General features: G+C 35.3%; 1 protein-coding gene across 6 annotated transcripts; it reads right to left on the reverse strand.

The window, feature by feature from the left end:
- Positions 1-358: 358 nt before the first annotated feature.
- LOC140786675 (phospholipase SGR2) lies at positions 359-19,837 on the reverse strand. 6 transcript variants are annotated; one of them, XR_012108685.1, is made up of 22 exons: positions 19,605-19,747; positions 18,829-19,143; positions 18,193-18,293; positions 15,814-15,981; positions 13,458-13,613; positions 12,254-12,325; positions 12,039-12,182; positions 11,046-11,096; positions 9,405-9,575; positions 8,462-8,611; positions 7,558-7,623; positions 6,882-7,466; positions 6,503-6,605; positions 6,313-6,416; positions 6,093-6,165; positions 4,805-4,907; positions 4,504-4,614; positions 4,331-4,393; positions 2,156-2,204; positions 1,969-2,069; positions 819-865; positions 359-716 (listed from the first exon to the last, which is right to left on the reverse strand). XR_012108685.1 is itself a non-coding variant. In XM_073135283.1 (22 exons), exons 2-22 carry the CDS (start codon positions 19,079-19,081, stop codon positions 479-481), a joined length of 2,892 nt encoding a protein of 963 aa, XP_072991384.1. In that variant the 5' UTR covers positions 19,082-19,138; positions 19,605-19,837; the 3' UTR covers positions 359-478. The 6 variants fall into 6 exon arrangements, 5 of the variants coding, with proteins under 5 accessions (XP_072991384.1, XP_072991383.1, XP_072991382.1 ...); XM_073135283.1 differs by having other exon boundaries at positions 4,504-4,597; positions 18,829-19,138; positions 19,605-19,837; XM_073135282.1 differs by having other exon boundaries at positions 4,504-4,597; positions 19,621-19,754.
- Between the last annotated feature and the right edge of the window lie 79 nt (positions 19,838-19,916).

A 19,916-nucleotide genomic window follows, 5' to 3' on the forward strand; every position in this document is an offset into this window, starting at 1 on the left:
GACTCTTATACTTTGGAAATCCAAGTGGAGTATGGCGGGATACTCTTAATAAGAGGTCACCTATGTGAGTGTGAAGTGGGCCGCTTCTATGAGATGACAAGGCTAAATCTCTAGAGCACTCAAAGAATTACCAGGGCGCGTCCGGGGCCGAAATGGACACAACATATAGAACCGATTTGTGTTGAAAAGAGCCGTGTGAGTATTATTGTCTTGGTTTATACAAAAGCTGAACAGTTCAAGACATCATGTTCACTGGTTAGCGAATAAACCCGATAATACTTCACTATGGAAGGTTCAAAGCCAAAAGCTACCTATCCTGATGCGGTAACTTTTCGTTGTACTCTCGATCAAGTCTGCATTTCATATGCATTTTCAGCCAATTCATTCATGTGGGGGATTGTTGGTAATTTCATGATTTTGACATGAATATTTTATTAATTTTGAAGAAAAAATCGCTCACCCAATTAAGGAGAGAGACTTATTTGGCAGCGTTGAAAACTTTCCTTGCTTCTCTAGAGAATGCCTTGATTACCAAATTGTCTGAGAATGTCAATGGGGTGTCTTCATCCATGGGATCCCTATCATAAAAAAGTTTTATGGGCCTCTGTGGAGTTCCCGAAAGATCAGTTGCTTCTTCAGCTGGAGGATCTTCAGGTACATTACAGTACAAGTGTTTGAGAATGAAAAGAGCAGTATCACGGTCACGCCAATAATTCCTGCCAAAGCAGCCATTTTAAGTAGTCAATAGAAGATAAAGTGTCAAATAGTTTCATTTTCCAAGCATGAAAGTGAATAGGAACTGTTCAGCTGTTTCATACGTATGTGCTCCTAGAGCCAATATATATGGGTGCTGAAACGTTTTCTCCTGCAAGATGTTAGCAAGTATTAGCTTTTCGCACATAGAGCAAACAATACCTTGACAAGGAAAGATCACAGAAATCAAGTGTATAGAGGTGACAGAAAGTAGAAAAAATGATGAATGTCTCAATTCTACTGCAGAATATAAGAGTCATAAGACATTGGTAAAAGAAAACAGCAGAAAGATAATTCTACCTATATCAGGGAGCCCACAAGGGCAACGCAATCACTTTGAAGTGCAAAACAATCTCCAGTCCCAATTTTTCACAAGATAATGAATGTTTCAATTATAATAGCTTAAAGCAATAGTTCATAAAAACTCTTTTTTTTCATTAGGACTCCAACATTCTAGATATATAACAAAGAAAGCAATCAATAATCAACCATATCAGTGTTCATAACATCCAAAATCAAATCAAGTGATTAGCCTGTTCTTACACATGCATCAAGTAGATCATAAAGTGAGACGTGTAACTTATCAGTATTCTGAATATTTGATTAAAGTTAATCTATTTGAGGCACTAGAATTGTTACAGATCGCAGCAAGGACAAAACGAGAAGCTTGTTTTCATATAAACACTTAAGCGCAAACAAGGGTTAGTAAAGAATTACTTTTCCAGTAGGCTGCATTTGGTCCCAAAGGACAGTAATTAATTAATAGATGTTTATTGTAGTATGCCACCAAATAGAGTTACCTGCTGCCAAAACTACCAAACGGTATTAAAAAAAATTCCATGGGATTCAATCCTATGAGAAATTGAACTTGAATACCAGAGTAGAAAAAAAGTTGCCAATGTCCCTTGTTTTTGTCCTAGCTACTATACTAAACCTCAGTGAAAAATCTAAATCCAAACAAATTAGTGAATTACTCTCCTTTTCACAGAATCACCAAACCAAACAGGTTGTACTGTTGTTCATTATGGTTAGAAGAGAAAAGAAAAGATGCAATCATAAAACACTATCCAATTGCAGCACTGATCTGTTCAAATTCAACCAATACATGCATCACAATCCAATCACCAGTTGCATAACTAAATGAAAACTTATGTACACTGTAAAAGATATAATGTGCTGGAAGGAATATGTTTGTATAGAACTAAATTCAATCACCTGAAGCACATGATCTATTCGACCATCCCGACTACCTGTCAGTCTCTCCATCATAAGGCAACCATATGATCTTTCTTTCTCCTGGGCACCTTCCGTTGTTTCTACATTGCAGAAGCAATCCCCAAGCCATTTCTGATTAAAAAATGCATGACACTTGCAGAAAACCGAACTACCTATTTTAGATTACCTGCTGTGTTATCCTTCCCTCGTGATTGGAAAACACTAACCACTTTAACCTAATCAAGCAGCAACATATGGTGTGTTAGCAGCTTTCAGAATTAGATATATGAAGCAAGGTAAATTGTCAAGTCCTTTTCTTAAGCCGTATTTTATCAACAAAATGGTTTCTTGCAAGTTGCAAGACAAATTCTTCTGTGAAATATAAATACATGCTGAAAGTGTGAACAGTCAATGAAATTACCAAATAAGCTTTCTGATAATAACCCGACAGAAATCCAAAAGCTTTCTTGTTTGACATAAACTTTTTTTTTAAGAACAAAGGAAGATGAAAAATTATTCAGTTAAAGAACTAAATGTTTTCTTTTCTATAAACAAAGCTCTCCTGGGATTAAAGCCAATCATCAATTATGCCAAAATCTCTTGTATGTAATTGATGGTTAACAGTTGACAGAAGACAACTACATGAAAATGATCACAGATTAACATTATTTACAATAAGAACTGTCTCATAAAAGGGGAAGAATAGCCGAAGAGAACATCGACTGAGAAAAAAATACTACACAAAATCAGCTCCCTCTCAAGCAAATCAATCCTAGCATGAAACTTTTTCCCTTAGTACACATGCTGCCATGGATCATGGTGATTAATGTATAATGACAAAAACTGTCGAGGACTATTAAGACATCTATATATAAACCACCGCAAACCTAGAATCAAATGCAGCTGCAGAATCCAAACCTTAAACAAAGATCAAGTAGCTGAACCAAAAAGAATTCACTAACTGGAACCTAGCTAAAAGCTGTCCAACAGCTGTAAGGACCAAGAGCTACATCAAAATAGTGCATAAAATGACGATCAAACCTTCTCTATCTTCTCTATGCTCAGGATGTTTCCTACACTAAGTTAGCTGGTTAAAGCAAAAAACCCTGATGCATTTACCAAGTTATTACAGCTAAACAATTATTTAGGCTTCAATATTTGTCTCCGAAAACAAGAATCATTGTGTGTTGTATGGCTTGCAACCTGGTGAATGCCTGACTGGCATGGCATGTGCCATGCTAACTCACACCACGGCACCTCCTTCCGTCCTACTAGAGGGATTGTGTGGCAGTGTGTGAATGGTACTCAATTTTCTATTCTATAGGTATCATTCATTTCATTTCAAAATCTACTGATGGAAATAAAGATCTTGCACAGATGGTCATGCGTTAATACAATCTGTAGTTAATACTTAATAGATATAAAATCATAATCCAAGTTTTAGGGCCACCTATTTTCAGGGGAACCAGAGTAAAGTATGACAGCCAAAATTCATGATAACTCCAAAAGGTAAACCGGAAATAATAAGTTTATTACATTCCAGTAGTTGTGGATACATCTTCTCTTACTGCAGTTCACCATGCTACCTGTGCCTTTATTTTTCTAATTAGCTTGCTATCAACCAAGTAATTATACTCTTTGCCGCTTTACTATCTTTAAACTCTTGAAAAGTAATTATACTCTTTTGCTGCTATATTTCTACGAACTTTTGAAAGCCTTTCCTTGCTTTCACTATTAATCTGCATTTAATCTGTGATAAAGTGTTCTCCCAGCTCCATATTGTTTGTTGCTTCTCTCATGAAGATAGACATCTGGTGCAGACCTAGTTTACCAATGCGCCCCTTACAGCTCTTTCAGTGACAAAGTTACAAAGTTCTGTCCATTTAACTCTTTCACAATAGAACTACATTAATTGCACATGCTATGAATTGTTTGTAAGGGCAACCACTCACGAATCAGCTGAAAAAAGAAATATTGATGAAGTTACAGAAGATCAAGCAACCACTCACAAATCATTTGGATAAGCTGATTACCCAGTGTCTTTTCGAACAGGTGAACATTATATTTATTTACATCATCCACACTTCATCTGTGAGAGAACACTTCATCTAAGGGATGATTTATGCAGACATCTTTATGCCACATTCTACTGTGAATTACTTACTATTACTGTATGATTTGAGAAAATTCTAAGTTGAGAAAGAGTTATTTTATCTGTAGATTTCAATCTCGTAGTTCAATGGCCTATACTACAAATAGAAGACCACTGTTTTAACTATTTTGAAGGAGAAATATAGGCATTTCAGTTAAACAGGAGTAACAGAAAGTTAAATTTCTTTTGATGGGAAAACAAGAAGCCTACCGTCAAAGAGTTCAAGTGACTGGCCACAGCTTGACATTGAATCGATACATCTTGAGTGAATTCCTGAATAGATTTCCAAATTTATAATTCAAGTGTATTAAGAAAAATGTAAAACCCCATTAATTTTCATGTCTTTTTTTTCCAACAGATACTTGATAAAGTGCAAATGTCACCTGAAATCCAATGTGCAGCCTCTTCCCACCTCTATGATATGGTATGATGATAGGACGCTTGCTGAGGTATTCTTTGCAGACAAGTGGTTCTACTCTGTATGAAAGCCCATCCTAGATTCATATAATATATTCCTCACTTCAAAATAGACGAGCATATTTAAAGTGATGAAACTGCAAATATCTAAAAGTTTCTTGGCATTATGCTGACAAAACTACAGGGTGATGTTGTATTGTTATTGATTGCATACAGACTCACGAAAAAGAGACTTGAATTGATAGAATCATAGAAATATGGACGCACCTATATGCTACAGGATCAAAAGGATGGAAAATGTTAAACATCTGCCTGCAAGATGGCATCTCTTCTGATATTTTCTCATCTTGCCAATAATCTTGACCCCTGCCTTTAAGATAAGTCAGAAGCATCAATATAGTTGATATCAAATGGTAAATATGCCAAAGAATGAAAAATATTCGAATACATTAGCTTGAAGGTCAATCAAGCGAACAGACCTACAATAGAAAAAACAAACTCTCATACTGTACAAAGTTGAAGAAGGATCCATTTCAACTAAGTTTAGAAAATACTAAGTTACTAACAGTATATTTACAGCATGAACAATGACACTTATTATATGGCCTTGTCGGATGCATCATAATCTGTTAAAAATATAAGATTGCAATCTTGCATGAGCTTCATTGGTTAGTTAATAACTTAATATACCCTGTTGCTTTTTTGTTGCATGACATCTCTGAAAGTTTCCCATGTATTTTAACCAAGATAGCACCAAGACCTACTACAGTAGCACACGTTCCCTTAGAATCAAATCAACCCACCAAAAGATCGAACATATGAGAATTGACACAAGGAATCAGTATGATAAATTCATCTCATTGCTTTTGATTCTTGAAAGATAGAGATCATTTTCATGTATAGAGATAAAATTCTTATCCAGAATGACCTTTGTCCTTCTAAAACAGCACTGCCTTCGGCAGTATAACAACTTGGGATCTTATCCATTGTCATGCCACAACCATCTGGCTGGCTTATTACTTGCAAGCTAGAATGTGTGAGCACTTTGGATCTTTTTCCTAGATCCAAAGTTTACCTGGTTTAGATAAATGTAACAAGTGTATCAGCATTTTCTCCAACATGTATAAGCACAGCTAAAAAATGCAGCCATATAGTGCTATCTAACAAAAGAATGAGATCGAAGAACAAATATTAAATAATCTTTCTATCAGAAGCTATTAAAATAATTTGGTCAAGTGGATGCTCTCCTGCCATTGTAGGTATAGGGAATATACAAACAGCCTTGTGTTGCCAGATAGGATGCTTCCATGACTTGCATCTGCAACCACAAGGTGCGTGCTGACAGTCCTTGTTGTGACTCCAAGTGATTTCTCTCTAGTCTCATCATGAGTGGTTAGATAATCCTTTTTAACTATTTGATGAAAAGATATGGGGTTACAATTAGGGCAATTGGCATAGAGATCAATCTTCTAACACAGAAAACGGAAAGATAAAAAATAGCACGATAAAGAAAAAGCAAAACATCAGAAAGCTAAGTTCCCAAAATGTTATTTACCAACTCCTATGCGGATATTCCGCAAAGAAAGGAACACTCCCAGAGGAGATCCAACAGCGAAGAATGTGTCAACCTGAAGACCAAACGAAACATATACATGTCTTATAGCAAGATCACAAAATGTAATACCTAATAAAGGTTGACAAAAAATAAATTTATATGGAAATATATCTAGTGGATACAGTATCCATATAACAAGTCAAGAGGCAAAAGAAATCACCTTAAAATCAAGCTTCGTATACTTAATAGATGGTATATAACCCTTCTCTATGTCATGCTGCACAGCAGAAGAGGACTGGTGCGTTAGATATTTGGCCTCTTTTCCTGCTCACAATGAAAAAGTTGGCTCAAGAATCAACTTTCGTAAGAACAATTTCAACACTCAAGGTTTAAGAGTTAAGAGGACTTACTGTGAAAGAACTCATTGCTGGCAATGGCATTACCTTCACAGCTTAAAGTTGTAGAGTGCTGATGTCGTTCAAGTTGTTCTATTCTAGCTTTAAGGGACTTTACCTGTGGTAGAGTAAACTTACTAAGTTCTTCAAGCCATCCTTTTCCCCCTAAAACAACTTTAAAGGGGAAACTGAGATCAATAGTAAGTGAAGATAAGTTTTCAGTTTCCATTCGTATAACAGGATTGAGTATCAGAGATTGAATTCTCTGATGTTTATGCTTGCCAACTTTTAAGAAAGTCATATCAATGAGTCTCAGATCTTCTTGACGAATCAGTTACATCAATCAGATAATATATAAGCTCACTGAAAGAACAGAACTGGAATTAGTTCATACCTCATCCTCCAGTAAGGAGATCATTTTATCTTTATTGATTATATCTCCACTAACTGTACCACCTACTCTTTCTGTGGCACCATAGTAATTTCCACCATTGACTGCTGCATCTGAACCAGAGTTCTTATCTTCAGAAACGGATGTTTGAGAGTGCTGATTGATTTCTTTTTCCAGTATGGATTGATTTTCATCCGTTAAAGAAATTTCACCATGAGATACCCCTTCGTCACCACTATTCTTGGGGCTTATGTGCATACTCTCTGGGAGTATATGATAGGGTGCGGAAGAATGGTCTTGGATATTATTTTCATCAAACATTCTATATAAATTAGTGAAGGAACTGCATTCTGTAGTTCTACGAGCAAGCTGTTCGGAATCTGCATCAATTATGCTTGTGATATTGCTCTCAAAAGTGACACCAGCACTAGATGAAACAGACTGCTGAGATGCTTTAACTTGGCATTCTTGTTCAGGCAGAGATCCCATGTTTACAGAAACCTTATTAAAAGGTGAAGAAAGGCATTCTTGATGGCAAAGGATATCATAAGACAGAACACTTCCTAACGAGTGACCATATAATGAAACCTGACAAATAGTCAAGTACATATCTGATTCATTAACTGCAAGAGAAAAGAAAGAAAAAATGTCTATAAATTAAAACATTTGCACCACAAACCTTCCCATTATAACCAGGGTTTCTCTTAAGGAACTTCAGATATAATCTGTTCAGCTGGCTGGAAACCTAAAACATAAATTAGAAGTTAGAAAAGCTCAAATACCCATCATGGCTCAAGTACTCATCATGTTATTCATAAAAATAAATAAACAAATAAATATCAATGCAGAAAAATCAGAATGTAAAAAAAGATTCCATATAAGGAAAAAGAATCATCAAAGTAGACCAATTGTTGGATCACTAAAGGTAAAAGGCCCAGCATTCATGTACACCGTCTTGAGGATTATTTGTTAACAATTATTTTATTATGTTGCACTTGTTAGTCCTGCCTATCCCTGTTGTTAATTTACAACTATACCAGGATGAAGCATCCCATGAGTTGGAACCAATTATGCCTCAAAAGATTAGTCGCAATTTGCAAGTATATAAGCAACATGCAGATTTTAAAGAATGCTCAGGCTCAAAAACTCCCACAAATAAGGCCACCAAGTTGTTGCAAGTACTCTGACTAGCTATCAAATAAAAAAACTAAAAAAGAACTGCAGAAACAGAGTTAGGAATAGCATATAAAGACAAATAAAAGAGTTCAAAATAACATCACCAATGCTGACGCAGGGAAATTAATATGTGAAACTATTTGACATATCAAAATATTTCTAAGTGCATCAACAGATATTATTTTCAGTAGTTCTATTTAAAATGCAGCAATTCTTTTCCATATGTTGGCATAACCATCAATTCAAGCAAAATGACGAACTTTACGAGGTATCTGAAATCTAGAAATATTTCATATGAATGTATTGAAGCAATTATGATGCCAGTACTTAATTATCAGACAACAAGGTTCGGGCCAACAAAATGCATAAGAAAAAAAATATATAGCTGAGAAAGGATAAAAATTTACCGAGTCTATTATATACTGACAGTATATCGGACTCATGTAATATAGAACATCATGAACAGTTGCACTTAATGTTGCACGGAGACCTCGAACTCCCTCCAAAGTTAATCTTTCAACTACACTTTCTCCACTGAGCTTCAAACCCTTTCTCCACTACAATGTGTATGTTGTCAGTGATACCGCAATATATAACAGGCAACCTCATTAACTTCTCTAAATACAACAAAAGGAGAATGCAAACCAACAAAAGTTAACGCAAATAAAAAAAGACTAGCATTACTCATGGGGTTGTCCACATTGAGCCAGATTAGGTTAGGTCAGAATTTAACTTGCAAAATTTGGGTTAGACAAATCGGGGGTGTGTTCCTTCGGAAGATTGGGAATACCCACTATTCTTGTTCCAAAATAATTGTATACCACTTCATTGAGGGATAACTGGCCTATTACTATATAATGGCTGGCCAATCAAACCTTCATGTTCTGCCTATATACAATTTGGAAGTATTCAGCACCAAAGAGGCTTTTTCTTTAAACTCAAGGAACTGGAACAAGAGATTATGTGACAGCAAAATTCAAATTGAGAATCAGCTTCCTCGATTTTTCACATTTCAACTTGTTTTAGAAATTCAAAATCTTGTAGCTCTCAAGAACATCAATGTAATCCAGATTGTCATTGTTTGTGCAACTCACGCAAAAGAATGTCCAATCATTTTCCTTCGGTTCTCCAGAAATGGTAGAATCCAAGATTATGTCCTCCTTTTGCCTTTGACCATTATTTCCGCAACTTATTATTGCCCCATAACCAAAAGAACGTCGAGTTGCAAAACAATAATATTACAGACTTCTTTTCACAGTAAAGGATGATCATGAATGCTCTATATCTTCAAAAACAGTAGCTAAGCATTTCCATGACTCCAATTATAGAAAAAAAAGATGGTCACTCTACCTGGCAAGGAATGAAAAGAACCCTCTGTATGCTTCTTTGGTATGGAGTTAAGTGCCTTTCAGCTAGACTAGCCGTTAAACGACGAAAATCACCAACATCATCAACCAGATTAGCTTTCTCTAACCTCTGCCCAATACCATGAACCATGAAAACTAGGTGACCAACAGGAACCTGAAGGAATGTGAATGACAAGTTAAAATTCAAATAAGTTTATCTCATAAAAGCTCAAAAATTCAATTAGTTCTGTACTGGTAGTTCAGAATCCATCCCAGAACAGGTATACAGACATATTAATGTAGGCCTTATACCAGCATTTCCTATAGATAATCGTCTTTCCTTTAAACTTGAGTGCATTGTAAAGAAGGGCAAGAGAGGTTACTAGTCTTGATGTAGCTCATCGTAAGAAACATGCTGATATGAACAAAAATAAAGAAGTACAGAGAACCATGACCAAGGAGAGGCAAGGTGTGGCATTCTAGGAGCACTTTCCGTCAAAACATCTTTTCTTTATTTCCACAGTAAGATACATAAGATGAAGGTGAAAGAAAGTAGAGAAGAAGAGAGGAGAACTTGGGATCTGCCAAAATAGATAGAAGGAGAAGAAGGTGAAGGAAGAACAAAGAAGAGCTATATCAAAATTTCGGCAAAAACTTCTTTGGGTTTCATACTCAAAACTCAAAAGTCAAAATTACATATTTTGGCATTTCCCTCAGGCCTATAAAATGATAGGTATATAAGATCACAAAACAAAACAAATTAATCTAAATATTTCTCAATCGTATATGATTAATCAAGGATTTTCTACTCACAGTAAGTCTTCAAATCAATCAACTTTTAAGGTAACAGGTATCCCTTGATCAAATAAAATTTACAATTCCTGAACTCTAACGAGTTTAAATCAACTACAATACAATAAAAATATGTCCAATTGCAGCGGATGCCATGTGTTGGCATACGGCATGTTGACACTGCTTAAGCTTGGCCATGTGGTATGCTAAATGATTACCACGACAACTAGCTACCTACACTGCTACACATCATGTGTGGTGGCTATCCTTGGCTCTTCCTTTTATGCACCGCTCCTAAAAAAGTAGGTCTCTTCTTGGACTTGTTAAATATTTAATTACGGATTTCACCTCTACACCTTCCATTTTTTGTTTCTTATGTTCTACACAAGCTATCTTTTGCTATTGACCATGAATGTAGATGAGTAGCAGAAAACTAGCTCAAAGCATGATCATACCGGCACTTGTTATGACAGGGTATCTATTAGAGCCTCTAATTATCGACCCCAAGTCTACCAAACTAAAAGTGTCAATAGAAATAATATGAAGACTAAAGATATGGTGCAAAGATGCCACAATCACATCAAGGAGAGCTCAGCAATATGCTTGTATTTGATGCTGCAAGTTGAATAAACTTATAAAGTCTATACGAAATAATCAAATCACACCTTTAAACTTTGGACATGTTTAGCATGTCTTCACAAAAGTTAAACAATCAAAATTCACATAAATGGAGTCAATTGCTATGAAAAGAAGCATGCACAATTCAAGCAGGACAACCAAGCACAAAATAATGATAAATATATACAGCATACTAAAAGAAAAACTAAAGAATCTCAGATAGTTAAATGAAAACCTGAGAACAGTAATCATCCATCTCCTCCTCTTTTTGCTGGCGCAACTCATCCTGGAAAAACATCAGACAATAATAGCACTCCAATTGCCAACTTTAAGGACCAAACAGAAAACCATACATATCCAAGCAACACTAAGTTGATATGACATACAAGCCATCAGAACACCTAATGACTTCAGATTGTGTAGCTACTCATTCGTGATTAACTTGGCCAAAAAGATATTCAGACTAGATGGAAAATTTCCACAGACAAAATAGGCGAATAAGATAAGTGAACTTTTGCTGCCATAAAAAAAAAGATACCTTCATTAGCTATCACACTGCCCTGAGTAAATCTAAAAACTTTTTCTGGATTTGTCCCATTCATGGCAGCTTTAATGGTTCAATAAAGTCAGTGGCTCATCCTTTGCAAGCTATAAATTCTATAAAGTAACAAGCTTCTTTTTACTAGATTATTATGTTGGCCAAGGAGGTGCAACTTAATAACATTAAAGAAGCATATAATGGACATATGGCGGGCTTTTTGCAGAAAAAAACTTAGGTTTTGCTAATAGTAAGATTGAGTTTTTAAAACTGAATACAATTATTTTTATGATAAATACACATTTTTTTAATGATAAAATACACATAATTTACATAAGAGATGCACATAAGGACTCATTTTTACTATTTTAAAAGTTAGAGAGCTTTGTGTGCAAATGACCCTCCATATGACCAATATCTTTTTTAGAACTACTTGAGTTAATATATACATCTGATCTGACAGTCTATCTGTCAGGTGTCCATATTGGTAAAATATGTAAAAATGCAAGAACTAAGAACATAACATCTTCATTATCAAATATACATCTTCCAGAGATTGAACTACAATGATATGCAAAGAATTGACTCTACATAATATATAGTATATATAACAAACTCATGTATATGCTCTCTACTTTTCATATACGAAAATCAAAGGACCATGCTGCTACAGAAGATGAAAAGACTAACCTGAGTTGGTTTCGGAGATCCAGAAGAAGAGAAGCCACGCCTTAACTTGACTGTGTTCCCTCCTCCCAGTTTAAAACCAGATTGATCAAAGGCAAGCCAAGCTTCCCAGTTATCATCCTCCCCTGTGAAAAGAGCATGCAGGTCCTGCACGAAATTATTTTAGTAAAATAATAGAGTAGAATCTTCTATTTGATGGTCATTGTATTATTATAAACCTGTGAGGTTCCCTGTATATCAACACGAGCAGCAAATAGGCCTGAAGGTTGAAATTTCCGGCGGTGCCAAATCTGGTTATCACGAAATTGAGTCATTCCTCTGAGTATTTAAGTAGCATGAATGATAAAGTACAGAAATGAAGCATAAGAAAAAACTGGAATGGTGTTTTCCCTTCAATGAAGGAGCTTCTGCAAAAGAAAAGGATTAAATCAAGTCCATCTGAATTAGCTCATTATTTAACCTTTAGACAGGATGCATCAAAATTTCCAGGTAGGGCAAGTAGCATTCTGTATAGTCCTATTTTCATAATAAACAGAAGACTTTTGTTTTTGCAAGACAATACTTACAAACACCATCCATGGTTTTGGAGGCAGAGAAAAAAACAGCATTGAAAAATCCCTGTATCCTTGAGTCATAGAGCTGCATTAAGCATATCTATTGTCCCCTCCACATAATGACAGAGAAAGAATAAAGGTTGCCCTTTCTTCTACTATAGCCTTACTTCAAAATATTATTTGCACTTTAGATCCCCTAAATTATTGCCTATTTTCACATAGATCATTTTATTTATCTTTTGTGACACTTTAACCCTTCATCTATCTAATATTTCTCACTCTTCTAACAGTGTTAATGAAAAAAATATCAAATAACTATTTTATCATAAAATTTTCTCTTTGTTTCCTCTAAAATAAAGGTAAAATATTCCCTAAAGCGCCTAAAATGGATCACATGACTGGCACGTGGCAAGCATGTGACATTTTTCAATAGAAAATCAAATAGGCAATTAAAAATAGGGGCATTTTAGAGGTTTTACTTAAAAGAGTTGTATGGCATGAAAAATAAATGAGAGGGCCGATGTGAAAAGGAGCAATAATTTAGAGGTCTAGATGTAATTATCCCTACTTCAAATTAACCACATTACCCCATGACAATAAATGCTTTACAAAGACTAACCATAGCTTTGGGTCACCTTGGCCATAGTCCATAGGTGGTTTTATATCCTAAAAGATATATAAGACCTAGAAAAATTAGAATCCAAAATGTCCTTCATGTTAACTCACAAATTACTCTAAATGCTTAACTGTTGAATGACAATTATTTTATTATTTTATTCTTAACACCTAAAAAAGCATAAGAAACATTAGAGCTTGATATGGTATAGTATTAAATAGTGTGACAATAAGGCATATTAAACTTCAATACCTGACAACGATATGCCAACTCTAGTTGCTCTGCAACATCTTCACGTACAGGAATCCAATCAAGACTGCCTTTACGAGCAAACCAATGTCCTCTCAAAATACGCCTGTTCTCGCCATTCCAATACACAGGAAAACAGTGTCTCCGAGTCAAATCAACCTGAAATTGAACAAAGTGTCATTGTTAGATAATATTTAACACATGGTGAGGTTCAAGAATCTATATTATTTTTGGTTCAATGAATCATCATTTAGGGGCTTAGAGCTTCACTTATATTTTTATAGGAAAAGAATAAGAAATTTCTCACAAAAGCCCATTAATAAATATAGTTCTCAATACTTATACTAAGTTTATTTTAAAAAATGTTATCCTATTATCATATAATTGTACTTGCCTTGGAGTCAAATTGATCTTACAAGGGAGAAAAGAAGACAAAAAGATGTTAAAAACAATGTCTTAAATCCAATTTTGGTGGCCGCAATGTCAAGATAGCACAGCAGTAGCCTTGCCTATTGGTTTGGCGCTGGAGGAAGGTGAGCGAATGCCTTTGCGGACCACCCAAGTGCTAATAAGCGCCAGGCGGGCCAGGCAGGCCAACTTGGCCGACTGGCGGTTCAACTCACCAAATAATCAAACAGATTGAAAGCGGGTTAGGTATAGGTCGAAGGTAAGTTTAATAGGTTATATAGAAAAACCTATCTCCTCTTTCAATCCTTCCTCGCCTGATCCTGTGAAAGCCCTAAACCCCTATTTCTTTTCCTCTTCGGCTCTCCCTTCCACAGTTGGCGACAGCAAAGGCAGCGTGCGGCGACAAGTGAGCGAAAGTAGAATCAATCTTTTTCTTTTCTCCTGACCCTTCTCTCTTGAGCTACTGTGGACAACGGTAGACGACTGTGGAGTGCGAATGATGACGAGCGACTCTGGACAGCATGATCCTCTCTCTCCCCCTCTCTCTCTCTCACTCTCCCACTTTTTCCCACCGACAGCAAATATCGAAACCAACTATTATGCTCTTTTTTTTTCAATTTTCAATGCCTTAATATGTTAATCTATTATGCTAGGCAGTTTGAGAAAATAATTGAAGGAATTATTGATTGTGTTTTCACTGTTAATCTGTTGAATTATTTTTTACATTTTTTCCTTAATATGTTATTCTGTTAATCACTTAACCTGTTGAATGTTGATTGTTAATTTGTTAATTTGTTAAATGTTGATTATTAATTTGTTCATCTGTCGATTGTTAATTCTCTTAGTCTATTGAATGTTTTTATGAATGCTAATTTGTTAATCTGTTGATTACCAGTGAAGAATTAGTTTCTTAATCTGTTGATTGTTAAATTTTTTCAGTAAAACAAGTATTATTTTCACTTACTCATATGGAATTAATCTGTATTGGTTGCATAAAAAATGTAACATGTATATTATGTATTTGTATCATATATATTCATTTTTTTTTTTAATATTAAAAATGCTAGACCGTCTTATCGCACGCCTTTCGCCTATGCGCTACGCGGTGGGGTGACCGCTCGCCACCCACGGCCGCCTTTCAATACATTGATTAGAAATAAATGAACCCACATTTAGAAACTTGATCTATGCAAAAATTCTAAATTAGAAAAAAAAGGAAATTTTTAATATTCAGAGTTTACCACTAAACAAGAGATTCCGATACTAGCAGTCCTAAATTCTAACTCAATAACCTCTAAAAGTCATCCAAACGATGCAGAGATATTTGAATGAGCACTGAGGAATGCCACTACATATTGTCAGTTACTAAGTAATATCACAGAATAAATTTTCCAGAAAAAATTTCAAGAACACAAAATTCACCTAAATGATAATTTTCTTACACAGAAAGATCTTGTGATTGTTGGTTAATTATGGCCTCTTAAAATTTTCCAACAAGCTCTGTTGATATCAAAGCTCTTTTCTCAGTTGTAGATCTCCTCATCCTTTTAATAGTTGTTGGACTTTGTTCACCATGAAATATTAGTCACAAAATTATGTCCATAATATTTCCAGAGGGATGGAAGGCTGCCATTCAAAATATCAGAGTGAAAGCTACTGTGCTTTATAAGATCTGTAATCCCATCTTCAAGACAGAAAAGAAAATGAGTATTTGTTCCAGCTATGTACGAAAGAAAAGTCACCAATAACTATCATCAAAATTCAATGCCACTCAGAGATCCATTTTACTATGAGAATTATACTTGATATATTCCAATTTGGTTGGTTAAAATGCCTTTCAAATATTTCGTTGGCAGGTGATTACTAAGGTCTATTTTGTTACAACTTACAACCAAGAAAGAAAAGCCAACCTTCCAACAAGTGAATCTGATGCTCAAGATGTAACTTATACCTCATAAAGGCCGCCCTTGACAGGGACACCAACTCGCTCTTCCTCCACCACATACAGTTCATCTGAATGATGGGCATTACCCAATTTAGTAGTCATGTTTGATACACTTGGACCTTCACTGCATTCAGCATACTCTCTCCACCAATATGCAAGCAACTCTTCCTCCCTCTGAAATCAACATTCCAACCAAAAAAACAAAAATGAACTTGTCGAAAGAGTAGTGGAACTTTTTAAGAGACAAACAAATTCTTGAAGTAAATTTTGAAGTGGTATCAACACATAGAAATACACAAGGTATGACAACCATCAAAAGATATTCAAACTACAAAAGCACAAAGAAAAAGCAAAAAACCAACCTTGTAAATTAGTGCAATGCACAATTAGTGTCTAGATGCTTAAGAAAGTGCCCATTATTATCTTAACCAAGGATAGCCGTGCCAGTCGGCAAATCCTGTGTCGATGAAGTATCGGCAGTCGACACAAGTTGTAATAAACACTTGCCATTCTAATAAAGTATCAGCAGAAGTTGTGCTAGTGGCATAGCCCTTTGCCAAGATGCGGTGACCAATGTCGATCAACAAGAGTGCCCGAATCGACATGACCTTGTGCCGACTCGTACCGATCGACACGAGTTTTTTCTTACACTTTAAAAATTAATTTGGATGTACAATGATAGATCTTAGCTCAAGTTTGCTAGATATATTATTTGTAAGGGTGTTTCTACATAAATCAGTATTTTAGTGCTAGACCTATAAAAAATATTCCTTAAAATGTAGGTCTCAAATTCCTTTTTTTTTTTAATTTACCCTAAAATTTTCCTCAAATTTCAAAATATGTCAAATTCATTCATATTGGGTCAAAATTGGTATAAAAACATATTAAATTAACTTCATACGAGTCATTTGAATCCAAATTTTATAATTTTTAGCAAAAATTTTAGCATAAGTAAATTTCCCCACGATTTTTTCCTAAATTGTAAAAAATCCAGAATTAATGTCAAATCATTCAAATTGGATCAAATTTGATATAAAAGCATATTAGATTAACTACATTTAACGAGGTTTTGATTTTAATTGTTGAACTATTATTAATTAAAGAATGCATTCAATCATATTATATGTTGAATCATGTTTTTACTTGATCATATCTATATCTTTAATAAAATCGATTATTTACAACATTATATAAGGATAAAAAATTCTATGTAGGCTTTATATATATATACTCAATCAAAGCATATATAAAAATCTTAAAATATATTAGAGGTTTCTTAGTGCATGCCATTGGCATGCAGGAACATGCCTTCACCAAAGTATGTGTTGTTGCCAAATGATATCACTAAAGTACTTATGTAAGCTACATACGCTAAGCAGATTTTCTTTTCAGTAAGAAAGTACAGATCTGTTCACTTGAAAAGCAATGGTGCAAAAAGATCTCAGCAAGAATCTAGTTTTATTGATAGGATGTTAGACTAAATTAAACTAATGCTTTCAAGTAGTAACAGGAATGTCCTTTCTATCAACAGTATAAATGATTGATTTTCTTAAAAAACACAACAAAGACCAGATATATCCCACTTTGCATGCCCAATTGCCCATTATCATAATATTGTGTGCCACAATTGCAATTCGCCCACTACTGCACTTCAGCTTGTTGCAAAGAACATACAGATGCCAAATCACACTAGTTCTTTTAATATCCTTTCAGTTTCTTTCATGTATCCTATGTTCTCCATAATGCCATTAATAATTTACTAAGTTCCAGGAAAAATATTTTACTATGTCTCCCTCGTGATGCTGTAAGGTCTGTTAATCAAGAATGAAAATATATGGACTGGACTAATGTACAACTTCTAACATTGTCTCCCGCATGCATTCTGCAAACTTATGCCTTAAGCTGGTAATATTAGAGCTCAGAATATCACTACAATAGAAGTTATTTCCTAAAAGTACTACCTAACAAGAATAGTCAGCCAGGTTCAGTATCCTTGTTTGAGTGTAGTCCAATAATTTGATTCGTAGGAGTTGAAACTGATTTTTTTCAAAATACTGTATAATTTATACTATCTGTCAAACAGTCTCATTAAGTATGATTAACACTCAGCATTTTAACTAAGAAGCAAGATCGTTGTTGTTATCATAATACATAATAACGATAGTTTTTCACCAAATGTCTTTCAAAATTGTAGTAAATAATATTTTCTTCAATTTCATATGAATGTGTCGCCCTTTGAATATATTTCGACTACATGACTGGTGGTGCTTGAAAACTAACCTACACTGAACTGGTGAGAGGCCATAAATCACGACATGCAAAACTAAATCAACATGGAAAAAGATATATTAATTTTGAATATGACTTCTAGAAGATAATAAAAACCTGTAAGAACGAAGCCTCCAGTGCAAGAGAGTCTCTCATACTGAACCGAAAATAGTCACTCTTCCCCACTATATCTGTTCGAGGAACTGAAGCAGAAAGCTCTGGAAAAATAGGAATTGAGTAAGATAGCAAGCTAACAGTGATCCGAATGTAATTACATTTCTTCTGTCCATGAACTTTTTTCTGGATACACATGACAAGACCTTCAGCAATCCATATCCAACAGGCAAGAACTAAACTGTCATGTTTTAAAATGCAAACCCCAAATAAGCTGCTTTCAATCCTATCCATCAAAAATAATTGCTGATAAAGTTATTATTTTTGCTACTATTGATTTGACTTATAGATTATAAGAACAATTTTCTCCTTTATATCCATTTTTTTTATTTCGTTACCAAGAAAATACAGATTGTAGTTTTCAGACACATAAAGCAGTCAGAGATGAAGCACAAACAATGTCTGACACAGCTATAACTAAAAGGTAATATTTTGTCAAGACAAGATGTTTAGCCTAACATGCAATTAACATCTTGTTTTCTTTTAATAGAATGAGCATAAAGTAAGGAATAGGGATAACATAATGCATCAAAGATAAGGAACCCATAAATGAGGTTCTTTCAAATGAATAAAACATACCTTTTTCTCCAAGAGGCAATTTGCTGAAATACCAACGGACATCTTCACCATCGGAAGGGCTCTTAGTCTGTGCAAGATACTTCCGGCGACCCTTGTTATGCTCAATCACATCCTCCAATCTAGCTATGTTTGAAGGTGTGTTCTTCAACAAGTCTGGTGAAGTCCCTTCTGCCTGAGTAAAACCAGTAGCTTGTGAAGTAGAAGCTACTGCACTTGCACTCTCTCGAACACGATTCTCCTCAGGATTTGACATTGAAATGATCTTTAACTACCACTTGAAGAGAATTAATTCCTTCTTGGCACGTATCTCCTGAACTAGAATAAGTAAAGAAAATTGACGGAAAAAAAGAAGAATTTAATGGTGTTCAATCAGATGGTATTATTTGGCATTCATAAGAATATGCTCAAAAGATTGATTAAGTGCGGGAAAAAGGAATCAACCTAATTGGCAGACCACGAACCGTGTCAGTTAGATAAGACAAGAGGCGCTCTATTTCAACGATAAAGAGCTAGAAGGAGAAATGATCCAAGAAGCATATAAACGACACTAAGTTTCTAAAATCTGGTGCTCATTAATCAAACAATCAACCAATCGCAGTAATTATCAGCTAGAACAAATCAATTACAAGCAAACGATGAATATTTTCCTATAACTACGAAAGGAAAACGCCAATTCTCACAACAGTACGCTGACGAAACTCCCCTCGATCTCCAAAATTTAACAAAAGTTTCACAAAAATAAAAAGAACAGGAAATCAGACGCGAGAAAATGGTACCCCAAATCCAGATCACCTCGCGCAAGACCCGACCGCGATGAAATCCACCGTGCTGTTAGAGGGAACGAGGATCCTCTCCGACACGAAATCTAAGGAGAGGATGGTGGGATTAGGGTTTAACCGGTAGAGATCGGAGTCAAGAAGAACCAAGCGGCGAGAAAGAGATCAAAAAGTGGGGAGGGGGAGGGGTAAGAGGAGGTTATAACAGTTGGCGCCGACTCAAGTTCGCGACTGTCGCCATTTTTGTGCTTCACTTGCGTTTCACGGCACGTTAACGGTGATGATTTAGCGGTTCTCCTCGTTGCTAGCATC

This window comes from Typha latifolia, chromosome 4 (assembly GCF_019914945.1).
Source record: "Typha latifolia isolate L0001 chromosome 4, TyphaL0001v2, whole genome shotgun sequence".
Lineage (NCBI taxonomy): Eukaryota > Viridiplantae > Streptophyta > Magnoliopsida > Poales > Typhaceae > Typha > Typha latifolia.